Here is a 25915-nt window from a genome sequence, read left to right as displayed (position 1 = left end):
AGAGCGACTTAGTGAGTGCATACATTTCATGAAATGTTTCTCCACACTGGTCCCCCATGGGAATTGAACCCACAATCCTGGCGTTGCAACCACCATGCTCTATTAACTAAGCAACACAAAATCTGTAAATTCTCTGTAAAGTATTTACATAACAAATTCAAGATTCAACAGATTTACAAAGAAGGCAGAAACTAAGTATCTTTAATCAAGCCGGCACCATTAGTAATCTACTGATGCGATAGTACTACTAACTATTAAACTATTACTAACTATCAAAGCAAGGCTATGGTGACATATTAGTGAAAGCTGTGCATGTGGTGAGTAATGTGGTGGTATACAAACATGATATAAGATGACGAATGATAAATGCATTTCAATATCATAAAAAAACAGTGTCAATACTATTGTTTCTACATCACTTCCTACATAAACCACCACTATTTCAACTGCTGATGGAAAAAAAGATGGACTGTAGCCAAAACTGAACTGTGAGAAATCACAAGCCTTGACCTCCCGGAGGATGTAACTAGCTACAGGAGCTTGATGAGTGTCAAGTTCACACATGAAAACTGCCTCTGGTACCCCCTGCCTTACAGAGGTACTGGGCTGGCAACCCTACAGAGCAACAGCAGATGCTACCTTCTGATCTACCCAGTATGAAGATGGGGATCTTCATCACAACCCCCAGAACATGCACGGCCACACACACCTCCTCGCCTGATTTCATCAATATTCATGTCTAGGTTGGTCCGTTGCCAAACCTAACCAGTGTATCATCTGGAAATAAGACCAACATTATTCTAAAAGTCATTTTTTCTAAACTAGAACATTAAACAATGTGTGTCATGAAAACAGTAATGTCTTGTAATTTTTCCTGGTTTGTTGTGGAGGCACCATACTGGATCAAATTCCATCCACACAGGCCTTGCTACAGAGGGCAAACAAATCCTGTCACCCCGTAACCACCATCTTCTTTGTACTGGAGTGTCATTGAAAAGTGTCATTTCATTGTGTAATTGAGGAACAGAAGTATTTACTGTCTACCTGGGCCACTCTGGTTGACAATTACAAAACCAATATACAAATCAAGTGTACTATTACATCACTCTATTCATGCGTCTTCCATCCTTCCATCATTGGGCTTCCTTACATGCTGTACTGTATATTATCTTTGCCAAATATCATAATTTATGCCATTAAGAATATCATGGGCAGTCGTAAGGTAATAATTCCTACTGAATGTATCAATATGATTTAAGGCCTTGTTACAAGGAACAATACATCCGGTACTGTGTTAAGTACATCACCAACCATCACTCATGGGTAAAAAAAAGGTATCTTTGTGATTCTGTATAATGTGACTCAGAGAAAGCTTTAGTTTCAAGGCAGATCGTTCTATTATGGATCTGCAAAAAGTGTAGACTATCCAGACTCATTTGATCTCTTATCTATACTGTATATCAGATTTGAGTGCAGTATAAATAATGAATGGTAAAATCAATAACGTACCATCTGAAACATACAGCTAGTTTTAATTCTGACCAGTTAGTTGATAATGTATGAATGTTATTACCTTCTCATGGACAGTACTACACATGATGATGAAACATCAGCGGAATGAAAGTTACTGCTCAATACCTGTCAAAAGAAGGTCATCAATGCTATCATCATCATCCTCTTCTTCATCCTTGGATAGATCATCTTCCTCAGGAGCAGAACTATCAAAGGCTTCTGGTGTGATGTCATCATCTTTGCCGATCACTTCAGCTGCATCCTTCCCCTCATCATCATCATATGCTGTGTCACCAGAAATGTCTGCGACATCACAAACAGTCTCACCTGAATCCTCCAGTGTTTTGTCAACTGAATCAACGATGGCACCACTGTCCTCATTGACAATGTCGTCGTCGTCGTCATCATCAGTGTCCTCTAAACTATCTGTAGAGTCATCAGTTGTATCCTCAGCTAATGTGTCTGAGATATCAATACCCTCACTATCAGCAAGATTGACCTTGATATCATCATCGTCATCATCGTCATCTTCTAGATCAATGGGTTTAGCATCATCATCTGTTTTGTCATCATCTATGCTATCATCTTCCTCATCATCTTCATCCTCATCATCATCATCTGCAGAAGAGGCAACAGCATCTACTTGTTCTGCAACAATGTCAATGTCATCGTCCTGGATGTCATAAACAACATCTTCTGTGACATCAATTTCCTCCTCTTTACCATAATCATCATCATCGTTGTCATTTGCAGTAGAAGCAGGAGCATCCTCTGTGACTTCAGCACTGGCATCATTGGTTTCATCCTCTTCATTATGGTCATCATCACTGGAAGCAACAGCAGTATCACTGACATCCTCATCTGTAATTGCTTCAGTTTCAGCTTCAGCTGTGGTGTCATCCTCCTCTCTGTCATCATCTCCAGCAGAAGCTTCTGTCTCTGTGTCATCAACATCAATCAGAATGGGAGCCTCATACTCTTCATCATCATCATCATCCTCATCCTCATCTATCTCAACCTCTGCTGCTGCTTCCTTGTCCTCTTCTTCATCTTCTTCCTCATCCTCATCATCAGCTTCTTCTTCATCCTCATCTTCTCCCCCTTCAACCTCATCCTCATTCTCCTCTTCTTCTTCATCCTCATCCTCATCATAATCTTCCACTTCTACCTCATCCTCCTCATCCTCGTCTTCATCTTCTTCTTCGTCCTCTACTTTAGCAACTGGTTCTTTTTCCTCTGCAAACATCCCTGCAACTACAGAATTAACTGTGTATCTTAACATGGTGAGAAAAACTTGAATGATAAGTGACATTCAGTGCACTGAGCCATAACCAAAGAGACCCATAATGCATTGAGAGTTTTCAAGACAACACAACACACTGCACAATATCTTTATTGTGTACTCATCATGCTTACACCTGACAAGCTGCTCTCTGCTCACCTAAACCACATACATCTAGTGGTGTGTATGTATACTACCATGATCCTTATTCCATACCATCGATATGTCGATATGTCCAACATAATGCTTTCTCTATATTACATTGCAGCATGTGGTATAAACATAATGACAGTGCTCCATGCTGCAAGACACCACAAAGACTGACTCACACAGGTTGACTTGTTTGAGGAGAAGTATAGGTTAGAAATGGTCAATCCACAAACAGTCTGTCAGTGAAGAGTTGTTATTTTCTGTGGTAGTGAAATGGAGACTCGTAGTATCAACAGTCTCCCCTTTAAGAATCCTCTCATTCTCTCATGGTTATGATGATGCTGGGTATGAACAGCAATTCAAAACCGTTAAAACCCCAGACCGAAAAGAAGACGGAACCGATCAAAACAAAACCCTCAAGACAACAACTCACACTTACTGTATAAACAGTATGCACATGGAAACACATGCTAGAAGATGCAGTACTGGTGAATTCATGTCCATAAAAAATATGTCTGTTCTTAATTAAAGGTCCAATGCAGCCGTTTTCATCTGAATATCAAATAATTTCTGAATAACAATTTAGTTCCTTACTGTGATTGTTTTCAAGTAAAATGGTTAAAAAACAACAACATTTTCTTCTGAGCAAAATGCAATTTCTCAAGCAAGAATTTAGCTAAGACTGTCTGGGAGTGTTCAGAGAGAATGGCCTAATTGTAGGAGCCTAATGGGAGGGATGTGTCACCTGAAAACGATCTGTTATTGCCAGAGAGGGCAAACTCTCCTTGTTATTGGTCTATTAATTTATACCGCCTGGTATGAGTAAAAAAATCCCACCCAGCCAAACAAGCTGACATTTCAGGCAGTCTACTCAAACAGCTCTTACACTAGGGGCTCTATTTTCGGCTGGCTTTAAGGTGGTGCTAGTGTCAAATGCACGTTAGTTTGCTATTTTGTCATGTAAAAACTGTCGCACTGGCATTTTCCAGCCCTAAAGCCAGGTTCAGCAATTTACCTGTCTTATATCAGCTCGCTTGCGCTCAGATGGGAGGGATGGAAATATTTGAGGTGTGTCCTTAAAAACATGATCCGAAGTGCTAATTTCAGGCAGCGCTGAGAGGGATATTTAAGAACAACCAAAAGCTGGTTTTGGTAACGCAGTTAGTTATGGCATGAATTTTGACAATGGAAACACACTGCCGGTATGGGCATGGAACAATAGTAGACTATCTGCTTTCTTACTATGTATTTAGCAAAATAAAAAACTAATGTTTTTTCCCATTTTGTTTTATTTGATTAAAAGCATAGCCTCCCCTCCTCTGTATGAAGCCTTTTTTTTGACTGTTCAATGCAGTTGCAAAGTAGTCAAGACTGTTGATAAAGGGTTTGACTCCTGTGACCACTTGGAAATAAAGGGTTTGACTCCTGAGGCCACTTGGAAATAAATCTTAATCACCAAAGCTTTATGGAAATATTCAGTTTGAGAGGAGCAAAACAGTGAGGAGACATTCCCTTTTTATCTATGCATTGTAAGCAGGCCCACATTATTTTAGCCATGCAGGTCCCTTGTTTAGGCTACAAAGTCCATGCCCATCATGAAATGAGAGATGAGAACCTCTGTACCGGTGAATCTCGTATTTAGAAGTCATTTTCCTGTGACAATTGATTGTTTTCTGTTTCATATGTTCAAAACCCAAGCCCTCCCTTACCCTGGGCCCAACGAAGGCTGGTTCAACAGCAATGCCTGTCTTTTTCATCCAGACGTCTTTATGATATAATTACCTTTTACATTTATTTATTGTTGTTGTTGTTAAAACCATGTTAAAATGTTTAATCTTATTACAACTAAACTTATTGGAATTATTCACCTTCCTGGTTTTATGGAGACAACTCCGTGGCACACCTGCAATGCAACTCCTGTAGATGTGTGAATAAGATCTGATCTGTAAGATGGTTCTGATTATGTTCAGAAAACATATTTGGTCGCCGTATAAGATAAGTCTACATTTGCCAAATTATAACGGACTAACATTGGAATTGTTGTTGATTCCAAGGCAATACATAAATGACCCTAAATACACAACTTGAAGCAACCACGTATTTGGCCATGGAGCACGTTCTGATTGGCCAGTGAGGGGCCAAGCCTCGATATACCGACAACTTGTTTATTCATCAAAACCCAGCCTTTTCACGTCAAGGCTAGCAAGTGCACCAATAGTTGTAATAGTGAAAATAGCAAAAATATGAACCTATAGCGCTACTGCATGCGCTTAGATTTACCATTGTGTTAGGTTTGTTAAAATAGAGCCCCTATATTTACCATTGTGTTAGGTTTGTTAAAATAGAGCCCCTAGATTTACCATTGTGTTAGGTTAGTTAAAATAGAGCCCCTAGATTTACCATTGTGTTAGGTTTGTTAAAATAGAGCCCCTAGATGTACCATTGTGTTAGGTTAGTTAAAATAGAGCCCCTAGATGTACCATTGTGTTAGGTTAGTTAAAATAGAGCACCTAGATGTACCATTGTGTTAGGTTAGTTAAAATAGAGCCCCTAGATGTACCATTGTGTTAGGTTAGTTAAAATAGAGCCCCTAGATTTACCACATGTTAGGTTTGTTAAAATAGAGCCCCTAGATTTACCACATGTTAGGTTTGTTAAAATAGAGCCCCTAGATTTACCATTGTGTTAGGTTAGTTAAAATAGAGCCCCTAGATTTACCATTGTGTTAGGTTAGTTAAAATAGAGCCCCTAGATTTACCATTGTGTTAGGTTTGTTAAAATAGAGCCTTTAGATTTACCATTGTGTTAGGTTTGTTAAAATAGAGCACTAGAAGTGCATTATCATAATTTTCACAATTTTACAGTATCATTTCAATCTATGGTGTGGAAATATATATAAAACACAGAAAAATCTTATTTTTGTCTGAACTGCCCCTTTAAGAGTACTTGTACCATAGTACTACCAAATAATAAGTCACACTGAGATAAACTGTAATGGTCTATTTATAACTGCAAACAACTATGACATTTGAAATTCGAATTCACTGAAATTAATGGTACTATTATATTTTATCCTACTACAATATCAACAACCAGAAGACGTGTAATGACCATGTATTACAGCGATCCATAATTAAGGTAAATGGACCAGTTGTCTGTAGTAGCTTCTGGGAGTATAATTACGGTGTCTGGGAACAAATTGAGCAAGTAATCACAAACAGGTACAGGCTAGTAATATCACATTATATAGCAATTCATGACAGCAGAACACACATTTGCCATAAATTACTCTGGCAACAGTGCAAATTACCACTTATAGACATCATGCAGCAAAATGCCTCACTCCCATGTATCAATCATCAATACATGTCTAATGTTATTTCATATCTGATTCATTTTCTATATGAGCGTATTAAGAACAGGAAGGCACAGACCTTGTTTTCTGGATGGTAGGAATGCAGCTATGAGGTAGGAAGGAAGGTGATTTCAGTAGCAAGAGGTTAAACACAAAGAGTGATCCATGTCCCTTGACAAGTACACAATGTGTGACTATGGATAAGAAGTTAGTAAGAGTACTGCAAGTAACCAAGTTAATACGATGGTTATGTTAATAAAATGTAAGCATTTTAGCAAAGCCACAAAACAACAAACCATTTAATAGCGCTGCTGAATAGCTTGGTTAGAGTGATATACATTGATTTTGCTTACTAGCATGTGCATTTGTTATGTGCCATTCTAGTTTAACTACATTAGATCTAATGTAGTTTAAATATAGTAAACATCGCATGTTTACCTATAAACCTGGAAAGCATGGCCATGGTGCCTTCTGTTCCCCCCTTCTCACTTTCAGCATGATGATCCTCTTCAACGTACCATCCTATATCTTTTGGGGGCGGTTTTACTGTTACGTGCCAAGGTGAACATCCACAAAATCAACCCCCATTAACCTCAGCTTATGTAATCTTTTCAAATCATTGGGACAGCCTACCTACATTAATTAAATGTTTGGCCCTAAAAAAAACTAAAACAAGCATAATTTCATCTTGTGTCAAGGTTTAATTTTGCTCATCTGTTTTGTCACTGATGTGAGGCTCCTAAAGAGTGAGGGGAATTGCATAGTGGAGATAGGTGGTGGAAAACTATGTAGTGGAATGGTTTCAAAATGCCATCTAGAGAGATAGCGGGGCAGAATCCTTAGGTATTAGACAGCTGTGTGTTAGATTTAGAGATTTGGAGAGTTTATTAGTCACATGCACGTGGTTGCAGATGTAAACGCAGGGTACAATGAATATCTTACGCTCCGAGCTACAACAGTGCAAGTCAAAGGGAAGTGAATGAAACAATAGTATTTCTCAGTATAAGAGAGATTTAGGCCTATGTTATGAGGTCATTCTGTTAGGGTCTCTGGCACAGCCAAGCATGTATAGCTACTAGATAGAGCTAAACCATCGTATAGTACATCTTACACTACAGTCGATTACAAATGCTGTAGGTCTTGTAGGTAACTCCATGCAGTGACCTGCATTTCAGCAGCAGGTTTGGAGTGACTAAGCGGCACGTCTAAGCTCTTGCTGAAGGAAACAAGGCTTTGACGAGTGAGATTGTTATCTCAGGCCTGCTAAGCTGTAAAGCCAAGCTCGCGTCCCTCACAGTAACCTGTAGCTGAGTCCTTTAAGGGCACAGGAAGTAGCAGGCAGAAGAGCTAGCATTCACATTGACTGGCAATAGCGCTATTGCCAGGAAGCATTTCTCAACAAATATGTTTTTTTTCCCTTTCACAAACATCTATGTTATAAAGAGTATGAAGGAAACAGCTATTATAAAACATTGACGAATAATTAAAAAAGTAAATAAGTCAATTAATAGATACATGAAAACAAACCTTTTTTCTTCACCGGATGTAGCTCACCTAAAAACAGATTGGGGGGGATATGTTATTGTAAGAAAGGAACCAACGAAGTAGATCTAGTGAAACATTGATGAAGGCAGAATAAATTATGAATGTGGATCAGAGTGGGAGTAATGCTCTTCTCCAGCTGCAGGCACCTTACTTTTACCTCTTAAAAATCACTAAAGGCGCTAAAGAGTATAAGTCAACTCAATGAGAGGCAGTAGGCTACACAACAACAGCAACAACAGCTCGTACATTTGTTTACTATGAATCTCAGAGCAAAGGTGGACGATTTAGTGAAATGTATTCCTGTGAAAGAGCCTGGGAGTGGTAGCAGAATTATGTCTAACATGTCAGCTGTGTTATGCTAAGTTTGTGTTATGCTAAGTTTTTGAGGAAAACAAGTGTGAACTCCACAGAAGTCAGTAGACAGGTTTAGTTTCTGTAGAGCAGTTTGATTTGACGAGTCAGCCGTTCTTCAAGGGAGATGTGAAAATACACCCACCTCGTTTGTGCTAAACTGGCTCCAGCTATGAATAGCAGATATTCACATTTGGGATTTATTTTTTCTCTCAGGAGTTAAATGAGAGGAAAATGCTAATTCTGAAGGGTGTGTTTGATGTTGTGGGGTGCGTTTTGAAATATACTGTATCTCTAACTGCAGAGAGAAGGAGGTCCTTTCAAACCACATTAGCCTAAGAGATAACGTTAGCAGGTTGTATAAATGCATTAAAGCAACAAATAACGTTTAAAGCTTATTTATTTAATAATTTGTTATTTAATGCTATGAATCTGAAGTATTAAGAAGGTGCCAATGCCATGGAGTCACAAAACCTGGACACTATGTTGTGCCTGTATGAGTGGTTAAAGTGTCTACCCTACAGTAAGACAGAAATAGTCTCTGCCCTTTGAGGCGTAACTCACAGACAGCTGTCAGACAGCCAGGCAGGTCAGCATCTATCTGCATTTCGTCCAGTGAGCTATGCATAGCCACCGTGGGACTACCCTTTCTTCTTACTTTCTCTGTCCCTATAATCTCCATTTGTCTTGCCGTCCATCCCTCCATAGACTCACTCTCTCCATCATTTAACAGGGAGCAGAGGTCACTGTTACTGTCACTGTCACTATTACCATATGTGTGTGTGTGTGTGTGTGTGTGTGTGTGTGTGTGTGTGTGTGTGTGTGTGTGTGTGTGTGTGTGTGTGTGTGTGTGTGTGTGTGTGTGTGTGTGTGTGTGTGTGTGTGTGTGTGTGTGTGTGTGCGCGTGTGTGTGTGCACGCGTGCGTGCGTGCGTGTGTGTGCGTGTGTGTGCGCGCGTGTGTGTGTGTATGCGTGTCAAGAAGGGATGTAGTGGGTTCAGTTAAACTTTAGTCTGTATGACAAAGACTTCTGTACCTTTGGATGATATTGTAGATGTGTTTGGAGGTATTCCCATGCTGCCATAATGAATGTCTATATGCATTTTGTATTGATAACTAAAATGTGTGCATAATGTGCCTGTCTCATAATAAATGTTTTTAACCACTACTGTACCTTGTAATTCACTCTTTCAGCCTAGGCATAAAGTATTGCTGATCACCAGATAGCAAATACATTTACATTTTAGCAGACTCTCTTATCCAGATTAAGTGCCTACATTTTCAGATTATTTATTATTATTATTATTATTTTTGTCCTCTGTGGCAATCGAACCCATAACCCTGGCGATGCTCTCCCAACTAAGCCATACTATCATCTGAAATACCTGCCTTATCAAAGTTACCTATAATATTGTATGCATCCTGATGATGCATAGCACATTATATGTTTTATAAATACAACAATATTACATCAGAAGCTGCCTGGATGACAACTATAAAGTTAATCCATCTGTATGTTTTCATTGATTCACTCCAGCTCTAATTGTGAGTGTGTGTACGTGTGTTTGTGTGTGTGTGTGTGTGTGTGTGTGTGTGTGTGTGTGTGTGTGTGTGTGTGTGTGTGTGTGTGTGTGTGTGTGTGTGTGTGTGTGTGTGTGTGTGTGTGTGTGTGTGTGTACATAATACAACTACATTGCTTTCTTCAGTGAGTTACTATTGGGACTGACATTCGTGCTACTCTCCTGCATTCACTTTATTGCACAGCAAAACTATTAGTCACATCTAAGTGAGGTTTGCTTACATTATTTTGTTGTACTGTAATTCAATAACAGCTGCTGAACTGTACGTGTGGTGCTGCTGTTAAATTAACTATACACATTTGCTTTCCCAAATCACACTGATGTGTGTTCACTTCTCTGCCACAAATCATTACTGTTCCGCAGGAAGTTTGTCCCTGAACTGTGGTACTGTAGTTATCATCCACACAGGGGTATACTTAGAGCTCCTGTTATAAGAGCTGGTAAATCGCTAGGTTGCCATTGGAAAGGACTATTGATATCAAGTTCCTTCCTGGTTCAATAAGGCTGGTAGAAATATATCTTAATACCCAGCTGAATCACAGGCTAAGCTACGGAATGGAGACTAGCTCCTTGGCTGTTTTAGATGTCCTTTAGCTAACTGTAAACTGTATGTGCTGATGTTGTTGTGAGGGAACATACACTGCTGAGTGTGTTGTAGTGGTGAGTGTGGAGCAAGCCTGGAGATGAGATCTGAGAGAGAGAGAGAGAGAGAGAGAGAGAGAGAGAGAGAGAGAGAGAGAGAGAGAGAGAGAGAGAGAGAAGAGAGAGAGAGAGAGAGAGAGAGAGAGAGAGAGAGAGAGAGAGAGAGAGAGAGAGAGAGAGAGAGAGAGAGAGAGAGAGAGAGAGAGAGAGAGAGAGAGAGAGAGAGAGAGAGAGAGAGAGAGAGAGAGAGAGAGAGAGAGAGGCAGAGAAGATGTGTGGTTGAATTCAATTTCTTTTTTCACACAGATGTGGTACAAGAGGTATCACAAAGGTATCACACTGCAGGTCGAGAGCATTGTTCTTCCGTTTCAAAATTCTTCTGTGTGAAAGGCTGGAAAAAAGTGTCCCATTCTTTAGTTTGAAGTTTGGAATGTTGTTATTAGCTCTATGTGGATGGAGCTCTGTATTTAATATGACAATACATCATGTAATATGAGATTTGATAAACAGGCTCAGGTTGATATGTATGGACCTTCTTTCAACATACTGTGATTTACAGTATATATAGTATTGTGTAGTGTTTAGAGGACCACAGGCTAGCCTTGGAGATAAGCCCGTGGCTGCGCTATGGTTCACAGGTTCTCAGTCTGACAGATTTATCCTGCATCCATGAAGTTGAATGAGGCATGACCTGCCAGGTGACTCATCAAATCAAAGTGGGCTGGCCCTTTTTCTTTTAGAAATACCACGGTGTTCTGTTTGTTATGTTACTGTTGTTGCTGTTATTTGGTCTATTAGTAGGGTAGTATGTGTGAAGTATACCTTCGATTTCCTCCTCCTCCTCAGGTGCTACCAGGTTGGAGGCAAAGGTCAGAAGCAGGTTGCCCCAGCCAGTGGACTCCTCCACCGCCTCGTTCACCACTTTCATGGGATCTGAGCTGATATGCTGAATGCTTCCTGAGAGTGTGGTGAACAGGCTGTGTGAGTTAAGACCCCGCAAAACATAGCTACCTTACATTTACACACTCACTTCTAGAAACACTCCACTCAAAACTAGACTAAGGAATATTTAAAGAATACTTAGTTACCAATGTATAGAACTGCATTCTGTTATAGACAATAAAATATTAATTTAACAATATGCTGTGCTTAATCTGTCAAATGGAATCCTACACCGTTCAAATGTTCTGTATGTTGGTAAATGCATGAGAACAAGCAAATCCCAGCAACGGAATTCATACCCAGAAACAAACAGAGAAATTATATGAAGATGAATGTGTACATGACTGTAAACAATAGCTTGTAACTAAATGACTATAAAAATGTGATGTAGTATAACATTCCATCCATGGTCCAATGGGTTACTTCTAACTTCTGCTGGCGTATACACTGTGGAGATGACCACCTGTCTGTCTGTCTGTCTGTCTGTCTGTCTGTCTGTCTGTCTGTCTGTCTGTCTGTCTGTCTGTCTGTCTGTCTGTCTGTCTGTCTGTCTGTCTGTCTGTCTGTCTGTCTGTCTGTCTGTCTGTCTGTCTGTCTGTCTGTCTGTCTGTCTGTCTGTCTGTCTGTCTGTCTGTCCATCAGTGCAGGCAAACAGCATGAGACATACATTTCCATTTAGTCGTAGGTAGAGACACACAGTAGGAATGACATGCAAACATGCTACAGTACAGACTACAGGACATGTCAGACACCCCTGCCAGCATATTGTGTTAGTGACAACTCTCAGGAGAATCTGACTGACTGGTCTTTAGAGATTGCTCTATAGACTATTTAGTGCTCATTAGCGAGCAATTACCAAAGCAGTATAATGGATATTCAGAAGAGAGTGGTTATTAGTTATATAATCTATAGTAGTGCTGAATTAGCATGAGTAGGTTAAGGAAACATGGTTAATATAGCCATATTCAAGAAGGACTTTTTGTTTCCTGGACTTGAAAATATTTAAGTGGGAATTTATTTTCTATGCAATTCTGAACAAATGGACGTTACAGCTATCGACAATATCAAAATGCTTATATCAAAGGTATTGAAAGGTACACAATATTGCTGAAGGTATGTGGACACCCCTTCAAATTAGTGGATTCGGCTATTTCAGCCACACCCGTTGCTGACAGGTGTATAAAATTGAGCACACTGCCCTGTAATCTCCATAGACAAACATTGACAGTAAAATGGCCCATACTGAAGAGCACAGTGACTTTCAACGTGACACAGTCATAGGATGCCACCTTTCCAACAGGTCAGTTCGTCAAATTTCTGCCCTGCTACAGCTGCCCCGGTCAACTGTATGTGCTGTTATTGTGATGTGGAAATGTCTAGGAGCAACAACAGCTTAGCTGTGGTAGTCCACACAAGCTCACAGAATGGAACTGGCGAGTGCTGAAGCAAGTAGCGCTTAAAAATGTCTGTCCTCGGTTGCAACACTCACTACCGAGTTCCAAACTGCCTCTGGAAGCAAAGTCAGCACAAGAACTGTTCGTCTGGAGCTTCATGAAATAGGTTTCCATGGGCAAGCACACAAGCCTAAGATCACCATGTGCAATGCCAAGCAATGGCTGGAGTGGTGTAAAGCTCGCTGCCATTGGACTCTGGAGCAGTGGAAACGCGTTCTCTGGAGTGATGAATCACACTTCACCATCTGGCAGTCCGATAGACAAATCTGGGTTTGGCAGATGCCAGGACAACGATACCCGCTCAAATGCATAGTGCCAACTGTAAATTTTGTTGGAGGACGAAAAATGGTCAGTGGCTGTTTTTCATGGTTCTGGCCCCTTGGTTCCAGTGAAGGGAAATCTTAACGCTACAGGATACAATGACATTCTAGATGATTCTGTGCTTCCAAATTTGTGGCAACAGTTTGGGGAAGGCCCTTTCCTGTTTCAGCATGACAATGCCCCATGCACAAAGCGAGTAGCATAGAGAAATGGTTTGTCGAGATCAGTGTGGAAGAACTTGACTGGCCTGTACAGAGCCCTGATCTCAACCCCATCAAACATTTTTTGGATAAAATGGAACGCCGACTGCGAGCCAGGCCTAATCGCCCAATATTAGTGTCCGACCTACTGTAACTAATGTGTTTGTGGCTGAATGGAAGCATGGCCCCGCAGCAATGTTCCAACATCTAGTGGAAAGCCTTCCAAGAAGAATGGAGGCTGTTATAGCAACAAAGGGGGACCAACTCCATATTAATGCCCATGATTTTGGAATAAGATGTTTGACCAGCAGGTGTCCACATACCTTTGTCCATGTTGTGTATTTATCATGACATGAGTTAATGGACTAATTAGTTGCTATATTAGTTGTTAATAGTAAATTGTATTATATTTAAATATGTATTTTTTGAACAAATATATGAATTTGTTTGATCTACTCCTCTAAAGTTAGTTGCAACGTTAAGTCAACTCAAACTCACTAAGGGCCTCAAAGGCCTCTAATCATCACAACAAAGTTAAAAGCATATTATAATAGCTTGCCTCTAGACCTCCCTGCCTCCTTAATTGCTTTCCTGACAGCGGGAGGTGGGGGGACCCCTGTTAGAAGCAGAGATATATAAGCAGTGACACAGGGACAGGGACAGTGAACAGTCTCCATCACATGCACATGATCAATGTGGGGAGAAGAACAAACTCCAGAGTGATGCGTTCTGGGAGGAGGAAACGGACTGTCTTACCACAACAACCAATGGCACAGAGACACAATTACTCACAATTCACAATCAAAGTATGGTGACAGAAGAAATAAAGGTCATCACAAAGACATTCATCACAATGGAAACAAAGATCGACATGACCATAGTGTAGAGGACACATCAACATACAAAAAGTAAACACCCACAATGCAATAGGTGTGAAAAACGGGAGAGAACAACAAATGCTGTGCCGTAACTATAACGAGCACAGTATGTCGTTCACTCTTTATTGAATCTGACCTACTGTAGCAACACTTGGTTTGACTTGTTTTTTACATTTTTATTTAATCCCAATGACTTGATTGATTTGTTCCAAAAGCTAATGTGCAGTTATGACATACTGCTGTGGTTTGTATGATTTGAAGCATACCAATGAAATACTGATTATTCAGTGACATTTGCTTGATTGGCACTTCAACCTACGTCATGTAAATGAACAAATATCCCTAAACACTGTTGCATTTCAACCCCTCTATCTCTATTCTCTGTCGACACTGATTCCTGGAAGGATGACTTCAACTAAATACATAGAAATAAATAACATATTACCCTAAAAGAAGTGGTAAGAAGGCAAGGGACTTGGGAGTGGAGTGGAATCAACCATCCAAACTAAGTCTCTCATTATGGGAAGACTCTGTGGTTTGTTCTAAAACACATTGGAAGGTTTAGGTCTCTCTCTCTCTCTCTCTCTCTCTCTCTCTCTCTCTCTCTCTCTCTCTCTCTCTCTCTCTCTCTCTTTCGCTCTCTCTCTATCTCACACACACTATATCTCTCTGTAAAGGAAGCAGTGGTGGCATGACAATAGACTTCGTTCAACTCCAATTGGTCGCCTCCCGGGCTATGTGGTGCACATCAAGGGGAATAAAATGTCCTCACAGTCAACACACTCTGCTCATTGTTACAAAATGTCGGCTAAGTATTTAATTTACTGAGTGTTGCCCTTTATTGAAATGTCATGGTGGGACAAATTCCTATTAAAAATGCAGTCATACCCAATTGCTGTCCACTAAATGGCTGTGTTATGGCTAGGTTCATAATTTCCAAGGCCAGCAAAACAAATCCAGTGCCTTCAGAAAGTGGTCTTTTCTCATTTTGTTGTGTTACAGCCTGAATTTCACATGATCAAATGCAGATGTTTTGTCACTGGCCTACACACAATACCCCATAATTTCAACATTTTTATTTTTTGCAAAAAAAATAAAATAAATGAAAAGCTGAAATATCTTGAGTTAATAAGTATTTAACTCCTTTGTTAAGGCTTAACAAGTCACGTAATAAGTTGCAGGGACTCACTCTGTGTGCAATAATAGAGTTGAACATTATTTTTTTGTACTATCTCATCTCTGTAACCCACACATACAATTATCTGAAAGCCCCTCATTCGGGCGGTGAATGGATTCAACCACAAAGACCCAGGAGGTTTTCCAATACCTTGCAAAAAAAGGGCACCTATTGGTTGACGGGTAAAAATAAAAGTTATAAATTGCACTTTGGATGGTGTATCAATACATCCAGTCACTACAAAGACACAGGCGTCCTTCCTACCTCAGTTGCCGGAGAGAAAGGAAACCCCTCAGGGATTTCACAATGAGGTCAATAGTGACTTTAAAACAGTTAGGGAGTTCAATGGCTGTAATAGGAGAAAACTGAGGATGGATCAGCAACATTGTACTTACTCCACAATAATAACCCAATTGACAGAGTGAAAAGAAAGAAGCTTGTACAGAATAAAAATATTCCAAATCATGCATCCTGTTTGCAACAAGGCGCTAAAGTAATACTGCAAAGAATTTGGCAAAGCAACTAACTTTTTGTCCTGAATACAAATTCTAATATATATTTTCAAGCATAGTGGTGGCTGCATCATGTTATGGGCATGCTTGTAATCGTTACGGACTGGGGAGTTTTTCAGAATAAAAAATAAACACAGGCAAAATCCTAGAAGAAAACCTGTTTCAATTTTCTTTCCACCAAACACTGGGAGATGAATTCACCTTTCAGCAGGACAAGGCCAAATCTACACTGGAGTTGCTTACCAAGAAGACAGTAAATGTGCCTGAATGGCCGAGTTACAGTTTTCACTTAATGGCCAAGTTACTATTTTCACTTAAAACTATGGCAAGACCTGAAAATGGTTGTCTAGGAATGATCAACAACCAATTTGACAGAGCTTGAAGAATTTCAAAAATAATAATCTGAAAATGTTGCACATCCAGGTGTGGAAAGCTCTTAGAGGCATACCCAGTATGACTCACAGCTGTAATTGCTGCCAAGTGTGCTTCTACAAAGTATTGACCCAGGGTTGTGAATACTTATGTACATGAGATATTTCTGTGTTTTATTTTCAATAAATTTGCAAACATTTCTAAAAACATGTTTTCACTTTGTCATGATGGGGTATTGTGTGTAAATGGGTGAGAGAAACAATTTGTCACGAATGTCGTCAGGGAAATGACCGGACCAAGGTGCAGCGTGGTGAGCGTACATTATACTTTATTTTAAATGTCGCCAACAAAACAAGAAACAACCAAAAACTAACGTGAAGCTTACTAGGGCTATACAGGCCACTAACAAAGTCAACTACCCACAACTAAGGTGGAAAAACAGGCTGCCTAAGTATGTTTCCCAATCAGAGACAACGATAGACAGTTGTCCCTGATTGAGAACCATACCCGGCTACAACATAGAAACAGAAAACAGAGAAATAAAGAAACTAGAATGCCCACCCTAGTCACGTGACACAATTTAATAAATTTTGAATTCAGGCTGTAACACAACAAAACATGGAATAAGTCAAGGGGTATGAATACTTTCTCATCACACTGCATTCTGTCTCAGGGCACACAGCATTTTGTTTTACATATCGATTAGTTTGTGACCTTGTTGAAATTAATTTAGCATGTTTCCCTGTTACTGTATGTCTCGGTGTCAAAAATGGAAAGTACTGAATGTGTATATGGGCGATGAAATTAGTATGACACTTATCACTGTCTTCAAAATAAAATAATAATTCCAAAACTCTATTGGATATCCAGTTGGGTCCACTAGCATACATATTTGGTATGAAATTATGAGTGGCATGTACTCATAGCTATTCCCCTAAATTCCAATGTCTCTGGCAGTCTCTTTTCTGACAGTGAGGGGTTCAAATGAACAAAGAGGACCAGTCTATGAGGGAGTCTAGTGACACAGAGATGATACCTGTCCTACCTGTCCTGACAGACGGTTCTTAAAAGCAAGGACATGAGACTTGCTTTCAGTATTACTGTGATTCAGCATGTCGTCAAAGATTGTGGCTTCAAAGGCACTTTTTTAAAAGGTTTATATGATATGGGTACATTTACATTTACATTATACTGTATGTGTACAAATTCTACTCTCGCCAAAAAGTGTTAAGAATTGATATTTGTTATTTTTGGTCCTCTAGTAATTGTCTATTTTTGTTCTTTCATGGGTTAATCGATGGTGCCATGGTTTGTGTGGTGATTATCACCCTCCCATTCCACGTGTTGTCCTGGTGCCATACAGTATCACCTGGGATAATTTTTACCAACCTTAACCCCCCTTCCCTAATCGAATTTAGGGATGTGTGACCCCAATGTAGCCCCTTTGTTTTCATTAATAAGGCTACTGTTTAAGAAATTGGTTTAGGGTATAGTTTAGCTGTAGTTTGACTACTAACACCTAATAAATACAATTTTTATACTTATGCCAAGGCTGAGAGGCTTCGGTAGAAATAGCCACAGCCTCAATTTCTTCCCATTATTTCACATGGAATGGTTTAGGAGGTCATTCCTCCATAGATGACCATCAGTATTGGCCACATTCAATGCTCGTTATTATGCATTGTAGATGAAATCTATATCTCTCCTTGCAGGCTTATCTGCAACATACAATATTGAATCAGAAATATTAAAACACATCAGATTGGTCTCTCCTTCTCAACAGCAGCACTGATGTGGTTTCAATGTACGACTATTTTTTATTAATTTATTTTATTTCACATTTATTTAACCAGGTAGCCCTGTTGAGAAGAAGTTTACAACTGCGACCTGGCCAAGATAAGCAAAGCAGTGCGACAAAAACAACAACACAGAGTTACACATGGGATAAACAAACATACAGTCAATAATACAATAGAAAAATCTGTATACAGTGTGTGCAAATGAAGTAAGGAGGTAAGGCAATAAATAGGCCAATAGTGGCAAAGTAATTGCAATTTAGCAATTTACACTGGATTGATATATGTGCAGATGAGGATGTGTAAGTAGAAATACTGGTGTGCAGAAGAGCAGAAAAACAAATGTGGGGATGAGGTAGGTAGTTGGTTGGATGGGCTATTTACAGATGGGCTATTTACAGCTGCTGCGATTGGTAATCTGCTCTGACAGCTGACGCTTAAAGTTAGTGAGGGAGATATAAGTCTCCAACTTCAGTGATTTTTGCAATTCGTTCCAGTCATTGGCAGCAGAGAACTGGAAGGAAAGGCAGCCAAATGAGGTGTTGGCTTTGGGGATGACCAGTGAAATATACCTGCTGGAGCGCACGCTACGGGTGGGTGTTGCTATGGTGACCAGTGAGCTGAGGTAAGGCGGAGCTTTACCTAGCAAAGACCTATAGATGGCCTGGAGCCAGTAGGTTTGGCAACAAAAATGTGGCGAGGACCAGCCAACAAGAGCATACAGATTGCAGTGGTGCGTAGTATATGGGGCTTTTGGGACAAAACGGATGGCACTGTGATAGACTGAATACAATTTGCTGAGTAGAGTGTTGTAGTTAGTGAACCAGGTGAAGCAGTCATTAGAGAAACCAAGGCTGTTGAGTCTGCCGATAAGAATACGGTGATTGACATAGTCAAAAGCCTTGGCCAGGTCGATGAAGACGGCTGCACAGTACTGTCTTTTATCGATGGCGGTTATGCTATCATTTAGGACCTTGAGCGAGGCTGAGGTGCACCCGTGACCAGCTCAGAAACCAGATTACATAGTGGAGAAGGTGTTAGCATGAAGGCAATTGTGTATAAATTGAGACAGAAAAGTCAACTGAATTGACAGTTGTAAGTTATCATAGGCCGGATGCATGAGAGCAATTGTCACACAATTTAATGGGATGATTTTGCCTGGAAATAAGCCCTTAAAAACACTGTCAAATAAATCACTTAAGACTTAAGCTCATGTCAAGACTAATAGTGAATTCAGGTGAAAATATTGTTTTTTTGTCCTTTAATTGTGGTCTATTTTGCTCTATTACTTAAGCTGCACAAAAAAACAATCAAAACTCAAATTGTTTTATTGTTGAGATTGAGCAATTGAAGACATTTAAACTATTTATGGAAAGATTAAGAAATATTTACAGCTTTCTATTCAATAGCACCGACAAGCGTTTGCAACTGTAATGAACTATATTAATCACAAGTCTGTGGTACAATAACATCCCTACTGACTGAAGCAAAGCATCTCAAATCGTATCTACCAGTACATATTTTGACTCATCCAAAAGTAAGCTATTTCACTCAAAGCTGTTTGACTGGGACAGAGGCATGGCTATTTCTGCTCACCCTCTCTCAGATAACTGTTGACTGTAACCGAACACAGCTGCTGCTGATAGTTCCCAGGCCCAGTAAACTGCAATGCTACACCCTATCTGTCTTTGTCACTGTCGGTCCTATCAGTAACCAGCCAATGAGCTCCCGGCTACCCTGAGAGCCCGCACACCGTTGGTAGGGCAGTGGCACTTCAGATAAAGTAGTGCCAGCCTGGAAACAACAAGCTACTGGGCCTTATCATGCTCCCTGAGCTCACTGCATCCCACATCGGCTGTTTTAGCCATTATCCATGACCTTGTTTCACCCACCTAAATGTTAAGGCTAAATTAATGAACAAACCTGAGTAGAGGGGCTGTTTATAATTGGACCAAATCTATATCCACATCATTAAAAACCAAAGCCTAAATGACCAAGATGGATGATAACTCAATGCATGATGCATCACATAAACTATTGAGCAGCACTAGCCCCTTTTCATCCTAATTAGTACAAAGGAAAGAGGAAGTCTAGCTCTAACCTATAGAGGCCTTTGAGGAATAAGGTAGAATCCTAATGCAAAGAGTAAGTCTAAACTTGAACCTAACACAGACCTAGAAGTAGCATCCCAATGCATGATGGGTGGGAGCAGTAGGGTGACAGGTTCAGGACCTACCTGTGATGCCCTTGTAGTCCATCAGGTCAAACATGATGATGGCCACGCAGGACCAGGTGATGACCAGGGCTAGGACCAGGATCCAGGCCATGGGGGAACTGAAGGTGGTGTACAGGTCGTCAGTCACGGTCCTCTTAGACACCCTGACTAGGGGCTGTCCTGCCTCCCCGTTTTTGCTCTCTATGACCATGGTTGTGGTGGAGGATCGCGCTGGAAGAAAATAACCAAAGATAGGTTGGTGGCCTGATGCTGAACCAACCACGAAGACCAAGTGATTGGTTGAGTTTGTTTGTGATTAAACTGCACCGAGACAAGTTTCTGTCAGGTGAATAGCTAGACTGTGAAGGTACTGTATTGTAGTATACATGGTGCACAGTGTCAAAGTAATCTAATGTCTTGTATGGAATGTGTTGTCTCTGTGATCTTTGACTTAGCCATAAAAAAACATCTCTACAAATGACTATAAATCTCTGTAAAGTGGTGGATTTGGTGTTAAATGGAGAGAGCTTCCTTACAAACAAAATATATGACCTTTATGTGCACCATTCATTTGACAAGGCTACTCATCGATTTACCCGAATGTGGCAGACTAGGTCAGAACAAGCCATTGATTGTTGTGCAGCTGCAGTAGTTAGAATGCAGTGTTCATTTTCTCAAATTTGATATGCTGCTGTAAAATCAGGTCGGTGCAAATCAGAGAGAAGCCCTGGCTTGCGATATGGTCTCTGGTGTTTTCTCTGAATTGGCCCATGACAACGATAGTATCCGACTGAAATGCTGCTCCAGCCATCATGATTTGTGTGCATGCATGTGTATGAATGCATGTACAGTACCAGTCAAAGTTAGGACACACCTACTAATTCAAGGGTTTTTCTGTATTTTTACTATTTTCTACATCGTAGAATAGTAGTGAAGACATCAAAACAATGAAATAATACACATGGAATCATGTAGTAATCAAGTGTTAAACACATAAAAATATATTTTATATTTGAAGTTCTTCAAAGTAGCCACCCTTTGCCTTGATGACAGCTTTGCACACTCTTGGCATTCTCTCAATCAGCTTCATGAGGAATGTTTTTCTAACAGTCTTGAAGGTGTTCCCACATGCTGAGCACATGTTGGCTGCTTTTCCTTCACTCTGCGGTCCAACTCATCCCAAACACTCTCAATTGGGTTGAGGTCAGGTGATTGTAGAGGCCAGGTGATCTGATGCAGCACTCCATCACTTTCCTTCTTGGTCAAATAGCCCTTACATAGCCTGGAGGTGTGTTGGGTCATTGTCCAGTTGAAAAACAAATGATAGTCCTACTAAGCGCAAACTAGATGGGATGATGTATCACTACAGAATGATGTGGCAGCCATGCTGGTTAAGTGTGCCTTGAATTCAAAATAAATGACAGTGTCACCAGCAAAGCACCCCCACGCCATCACACCTCCTCCATGGAGATAATCACATACTCTGTGTCTGATGAGTCAAAATTGCAAATTTGGACTCATCAGACCAAAGGACAGATTTCCACCGGTCAATGTCCATTGCTTGTGTTTCTTGGCCCAAGCAAGTCTCTTCTTCTTATTGGTGTCCTTTAGTAGTGGTTTCTTTGCAGCAATTCGACCATGAAGGCCAAATTCACACAGTGTACTCTGAACAGTTGATGCTCTGGGTCTTCCTTTCCTGTGGCGGCCCTTATGAGAGCCAGTTTCATCACAGCACTTGATGGTTTTTTGCGTCTGCACTGGAAGAAACTTTCAAAGTTCTTGAAAATGTCTGTATTGGCTGACCTTCATGTCTTAAAGGACTGTCATTTCTGTTTGCTTATTTGAGCTGTTCTTGCCATAATATGGACTTTGTCTTTTACCAAATAGAGTTACCACCCCTACCTTGTCACAACACAACAGATTGGCTCAAACGCTTTAAGAAGGAAAGAAATTCCACAAATTAATTTTTTACAAGGCACACCTGTTAATTGAAATGCATTCCAAATGACTACCTCATGAATCTGGTTGAGAGAATGCCAAGAGCGTGCAAAGCTGTCATCAAGGCAAAGGGTGGCTACTTTGAAGAATCTCAAATATGACTTTTTTGGTTACTACATGATTCCATATTTGTTATTTCATAGTTTTGATGTTTTCAATATTATTCTACCATGTAGAAAATAGTAAAAACAAAGAAAAGTAGGTGATGAGTAGGTGTGTCCAAAAGTTTGACTGGTACTGTAGGTCAGTGAGTATGAAAGAACGAAAGAGAAAGAGAGAGAGAGTACGTGTGCTTGTGCTTGTGCATGTGCTTGTGCTTGTGTATTTGTCCAGCCTGGCCCAGTGTGGGATCAGGCCACCTGTTGGGTCTCTTCACCATTGCCTGCACCCCGTTGTCAGCCAAGGGGGATTATTGGGTACCCATGTCCCCTCAAACTGCTGACTCAAGAGGCTCTGCAGACAGACACCATATGTCCGGCTTCCTCTCACTTTGATTCAACAAAAAACAATACACAAGTCATACTGTGACTTGAACAGTGTGTGTGTGTGTGTGTGTGTGTGTGTGTGTGTGTGTGTGTGTGTGTGTGTGTGTGTGTGTGTGTGTGTGTGTGTGTGTGTGTGTGTGTGTGTGTGTGTGTGTGTGTGTCTAATATGTGCACTTGAGTGTGTTTGTCAGGTTTACAGTAATGGTATTCACAGTATGGTATTATCCTGGACTCCAGGATTAGTGTGGAGGGGATAGTGATGGAATACATCACACAAATATGCTGTGCTGTTAAACATGTATGAAGCTCCAACACATCTACCTTCCCTCTCTCATGACCCATCACTGCCTGAAGTTGACGTTGACGTCTTGGGAACCCTTAGTAGATATCCATGACAACTAATCTCAGGACAGTAATAGAGTCAGATAGAGTCAGCCAACAAAACTGATCTGATTTATCCTCTCCTGGGTGCTCTCAAAATAGTCCCTTCTAGGTCAATTTTAAGTTTTGTCACCCTGGCTCAGGTTAAATAAAATCTGAGCCAGGTACTCGAACTGACTGAGGGAAAACAAGGTTCACCAGAAATAATTATTAGTTTGATTCCCAAAAGTCAGATGACGTCTGTAACAGTAATAATGGAGGTGGATTATGCACCTTAAGTGCAAGACACTTAAAGCCGTGCTATCGTCATAACTGTTTCAAGGCTGCAGAGCAAATAGCCAGTATGATATGCTACATGATATCCAGTATTTTTAGAAGCCGCCAATCATGAGATTCCTTTACAGAGCAGGTTCCAAAATGTCTACTGAGCTATGTTACACATCTGCTTTTAACATTTCAAATAACAAATTAAGTTACCCATAATAAGGAAGTAAAATGTAAAGACATACTTAGACTTGTGTAGATACTGTACCTTCGACTCCCTCAGTCATGCTGGTTTGAATATGTTATTTCAGCAATTAATCCCTTAAGGCAACAACAACAAAAACGTTGTAGAGAAAAAAAAGAACATGGACTGCCACCTCCCTAATCCTGTTTGAGTCCTGATCGTCAAGGATGAGTCCCTGCACAGAGCCCCTACAAGGAAGAACAGCCACAACCAAAAGATATTACAACTGGTGTCTGGACTGGATGTTCAATTCCCCTGAAGATGAAAAAGGATAAATATACCAAAGGGTCACCGTGACGGTGACCTAAGGTTCTCTGAAGAGGGTCAATTAAAGTCCAGGAGGGAGAGAGCAAAAGTTGAGGAGGAAAAAAGTTCCAGGGCTGACCAGAGGAGAGGTGCAGATGCAGCCTAAAAGTTTTCCCTGCCCATGATGGGTGTAGATCAGGAAGCATATAGGACAGGAGGGGGGCTTCAATGTAACCGTAGCCCAGGCTATTCTGCCCTGCCTGGGTTATTTTTAGAGCTAGCCACACCAGCTGTATTCTGCTTTGCCTTTTTAGGCTAGGGGCGTGACCCCCTCCAACAGACCTGTACTGTCATGGAGTGGGGAGCAGAAGGGGCATAAGTATTCCTCTCCTGAACAGCCCCCTCCCTCTGCTGGCCTGGGAATGGGACTGGCAGACACGCAAGTCACGTCACTCACAGTGGAGTGTCCACAGGCAGGAAACTGAGGAAGATGTTTTTAAAGCTGATCTTGATTTAAAAAATAATAATACAAATTAAATAATAATAAAAGTCACAGTCCGGAGCTGTTCATCTGTCACAGGATGCCAGGCTGATTGCAGCCAAAGTGCTTTGTTTACCTTTGTGAACATGAAATAAAAGATACAGACTGGATTTACTGCCCTTTGGGACTGCATTACCTGTGAAGCGCTGTGCCCACATTATTATCTGTGTGCCAGCTGGGTCAGTCACTGCCCACTCAACAGACTGGCACCTGGCAGCCTGATTTAGGCATGGTTAGTCCAATTATTCATAGATTATCTTTACAACTGTAAGACCAAAGCATATCTGATATGATGGTTGGAATATAACCACTGACATTGTATGATTCCCAGATTCATGTACATCTCAAAACATGAATCAAAGTCACAACAGAAATCCACGACAACGGATGCTGCTGTTTGATTTTATCTGTCAAATGCCCCACAAATCTGGAGGAAAAATGTTGCAAATGTAAAATGTAATGCACTTGATCTTTCGGGAAGAAATGTCATTCATTTTAACCTCCCTCCTCTCTTGGCAACCACACACCTCTGCTGAGAAGCCTTTTTGACAAGCTAAAGCAGTTTAACTGCTGCCTGATCCCTGAGCCCACATAAAGGGCTGAAAAGACACATTACATATGAGGATGTTGAGTATAGTATCCTATGAGATTTTTTTACAAAGAGATGGACATACGGCTGGATGTGTGTGTGATCTACACAGCAATCTGTCTTTTGATTCAAATGTGCAGACATTCAGACTAGAGACAAATAAAAAATAGAATTTTGTCTTAACATGTCGTTATTCCTCCACAACTAGTGACAGTCATTATATTGACAGCATTGCACAGTCAGCTACCACTGTTGAGATAAAACAGAGAGGCCTGCTGATGAAATCGTGTGCAATCAGGGGGAAAAACATCTCACCATGCAGAGTGACGCACTGTAGTGCTGGGCACACACTGATGTTTACAACCACTGCCTTTCTTACAGATCTACTATGACACCTTCAGGCACACTTCAGGCACACTTCAAAACCTCAAAAGTGTTTTGAGAACTTTCGAGAACTATAAATCATGTCCTGGCAGTGATAGACCCAAATGTGTGACCACTATAACCACCTCTCAATCAGTCTTACAGCATAATACTCTCAATGCAACTCTATCTCCATTGCTGCCTATGTCATACATTAGTTTTAAAAAAGCTGGGACTTCCACAAAATTGATGAAATAAATGCAAACATTGCAAACATGTAATGACAGAAGTTAGGCTAAAACTAGAAAAGTATATTTCCTGAACAAAATAGGGTGTGGATTTATGCTTTTGAAACAAGTTATTGTAGTGATATTGACTGCAGTAGTAATGGTAGTGACTTGAAAAAGATTGATTGATCAGTTGTTTAATTGGATAGAATACGGAAGGATAGCCTGAACATATGAAATTTGGTTTGGTGTCTCTAGCTTGAACAGTTCATTAGTTACTACTAGTGTGTTATT

General features: G+C 40.5%; 1 protein-coding gene across 31 annotated transcripts in view; it reads right to left on the bottom strand.

The window, feature by feature from the left end:
- LOC112250130 (triadin) overlaps positions 1–24133 on the bottom strand; it is a 67580-nt gene extending 43447 nt beyond the window's left edge. For 13 of the 31 annotated variants that reach the window (XM_042321652.1, XM_042321657.1, XM_042321662.1 and 10 more), the window contains exons 1-8: positions 23680–24124; positions 20305–20514; positions 13893–13949; positions 11239–11373; positions 7827–7853; positions 6738–6845; positions 6379–6405; positions 1639–2766 (exon numbers count right to left, since the gene is read on the bottom strand). In XM_042321652.1, coding sequence (XP_042177586.1) covers positions 1639–2766; positions 6379–6405; positions 6738–6845; positions 7827–7853; positions 11239–11373; positions 13893–13949; positions 20305–20514; positions 23680–23698 — 1711 coding nt within the window. In that variant the 5' untranslated portion in view covers positions 23699–24124. Of the gene's footprint in view, positions 1–1638; positions 2767–6378; positions 6406–6737; positions 6846–7826; positions 7854–11238; positions 11374–13892; positions 13950–20304; positions 20515–23656 lie in introns of all 31 variants that reach the window. The other 18 variants (XR_006083385.1, XM_042321673.1, XM_024419995.2 and 15 more) reach the window with 13 other exon arrangements.
- Positions 24134–25915: the final 1782 nt, after the last annotated feature.

Source organism: Oncorhynchus tshawytscha, linkage group LG05 (genome assembly GCF_018296145.1).
Source record: "Oncorhynchus tshawytscha isolate Ot180627B linkage group LG05, Otsh_v2.0, whole genome shotgun sequence".
NCBI classification, from domain to species: Eukaryota; Metazoa; Chordata; class Actinopteri; order Salmoniformes; family Salmonidae; genus Oncorhynchus; species Oncorhynchus tshawytscha.
The sequence above is the reverse complement of the archived record's forward strand: the minus strand, read 5'-3'. Positions and strand labels throughout refer to the sequence as shown.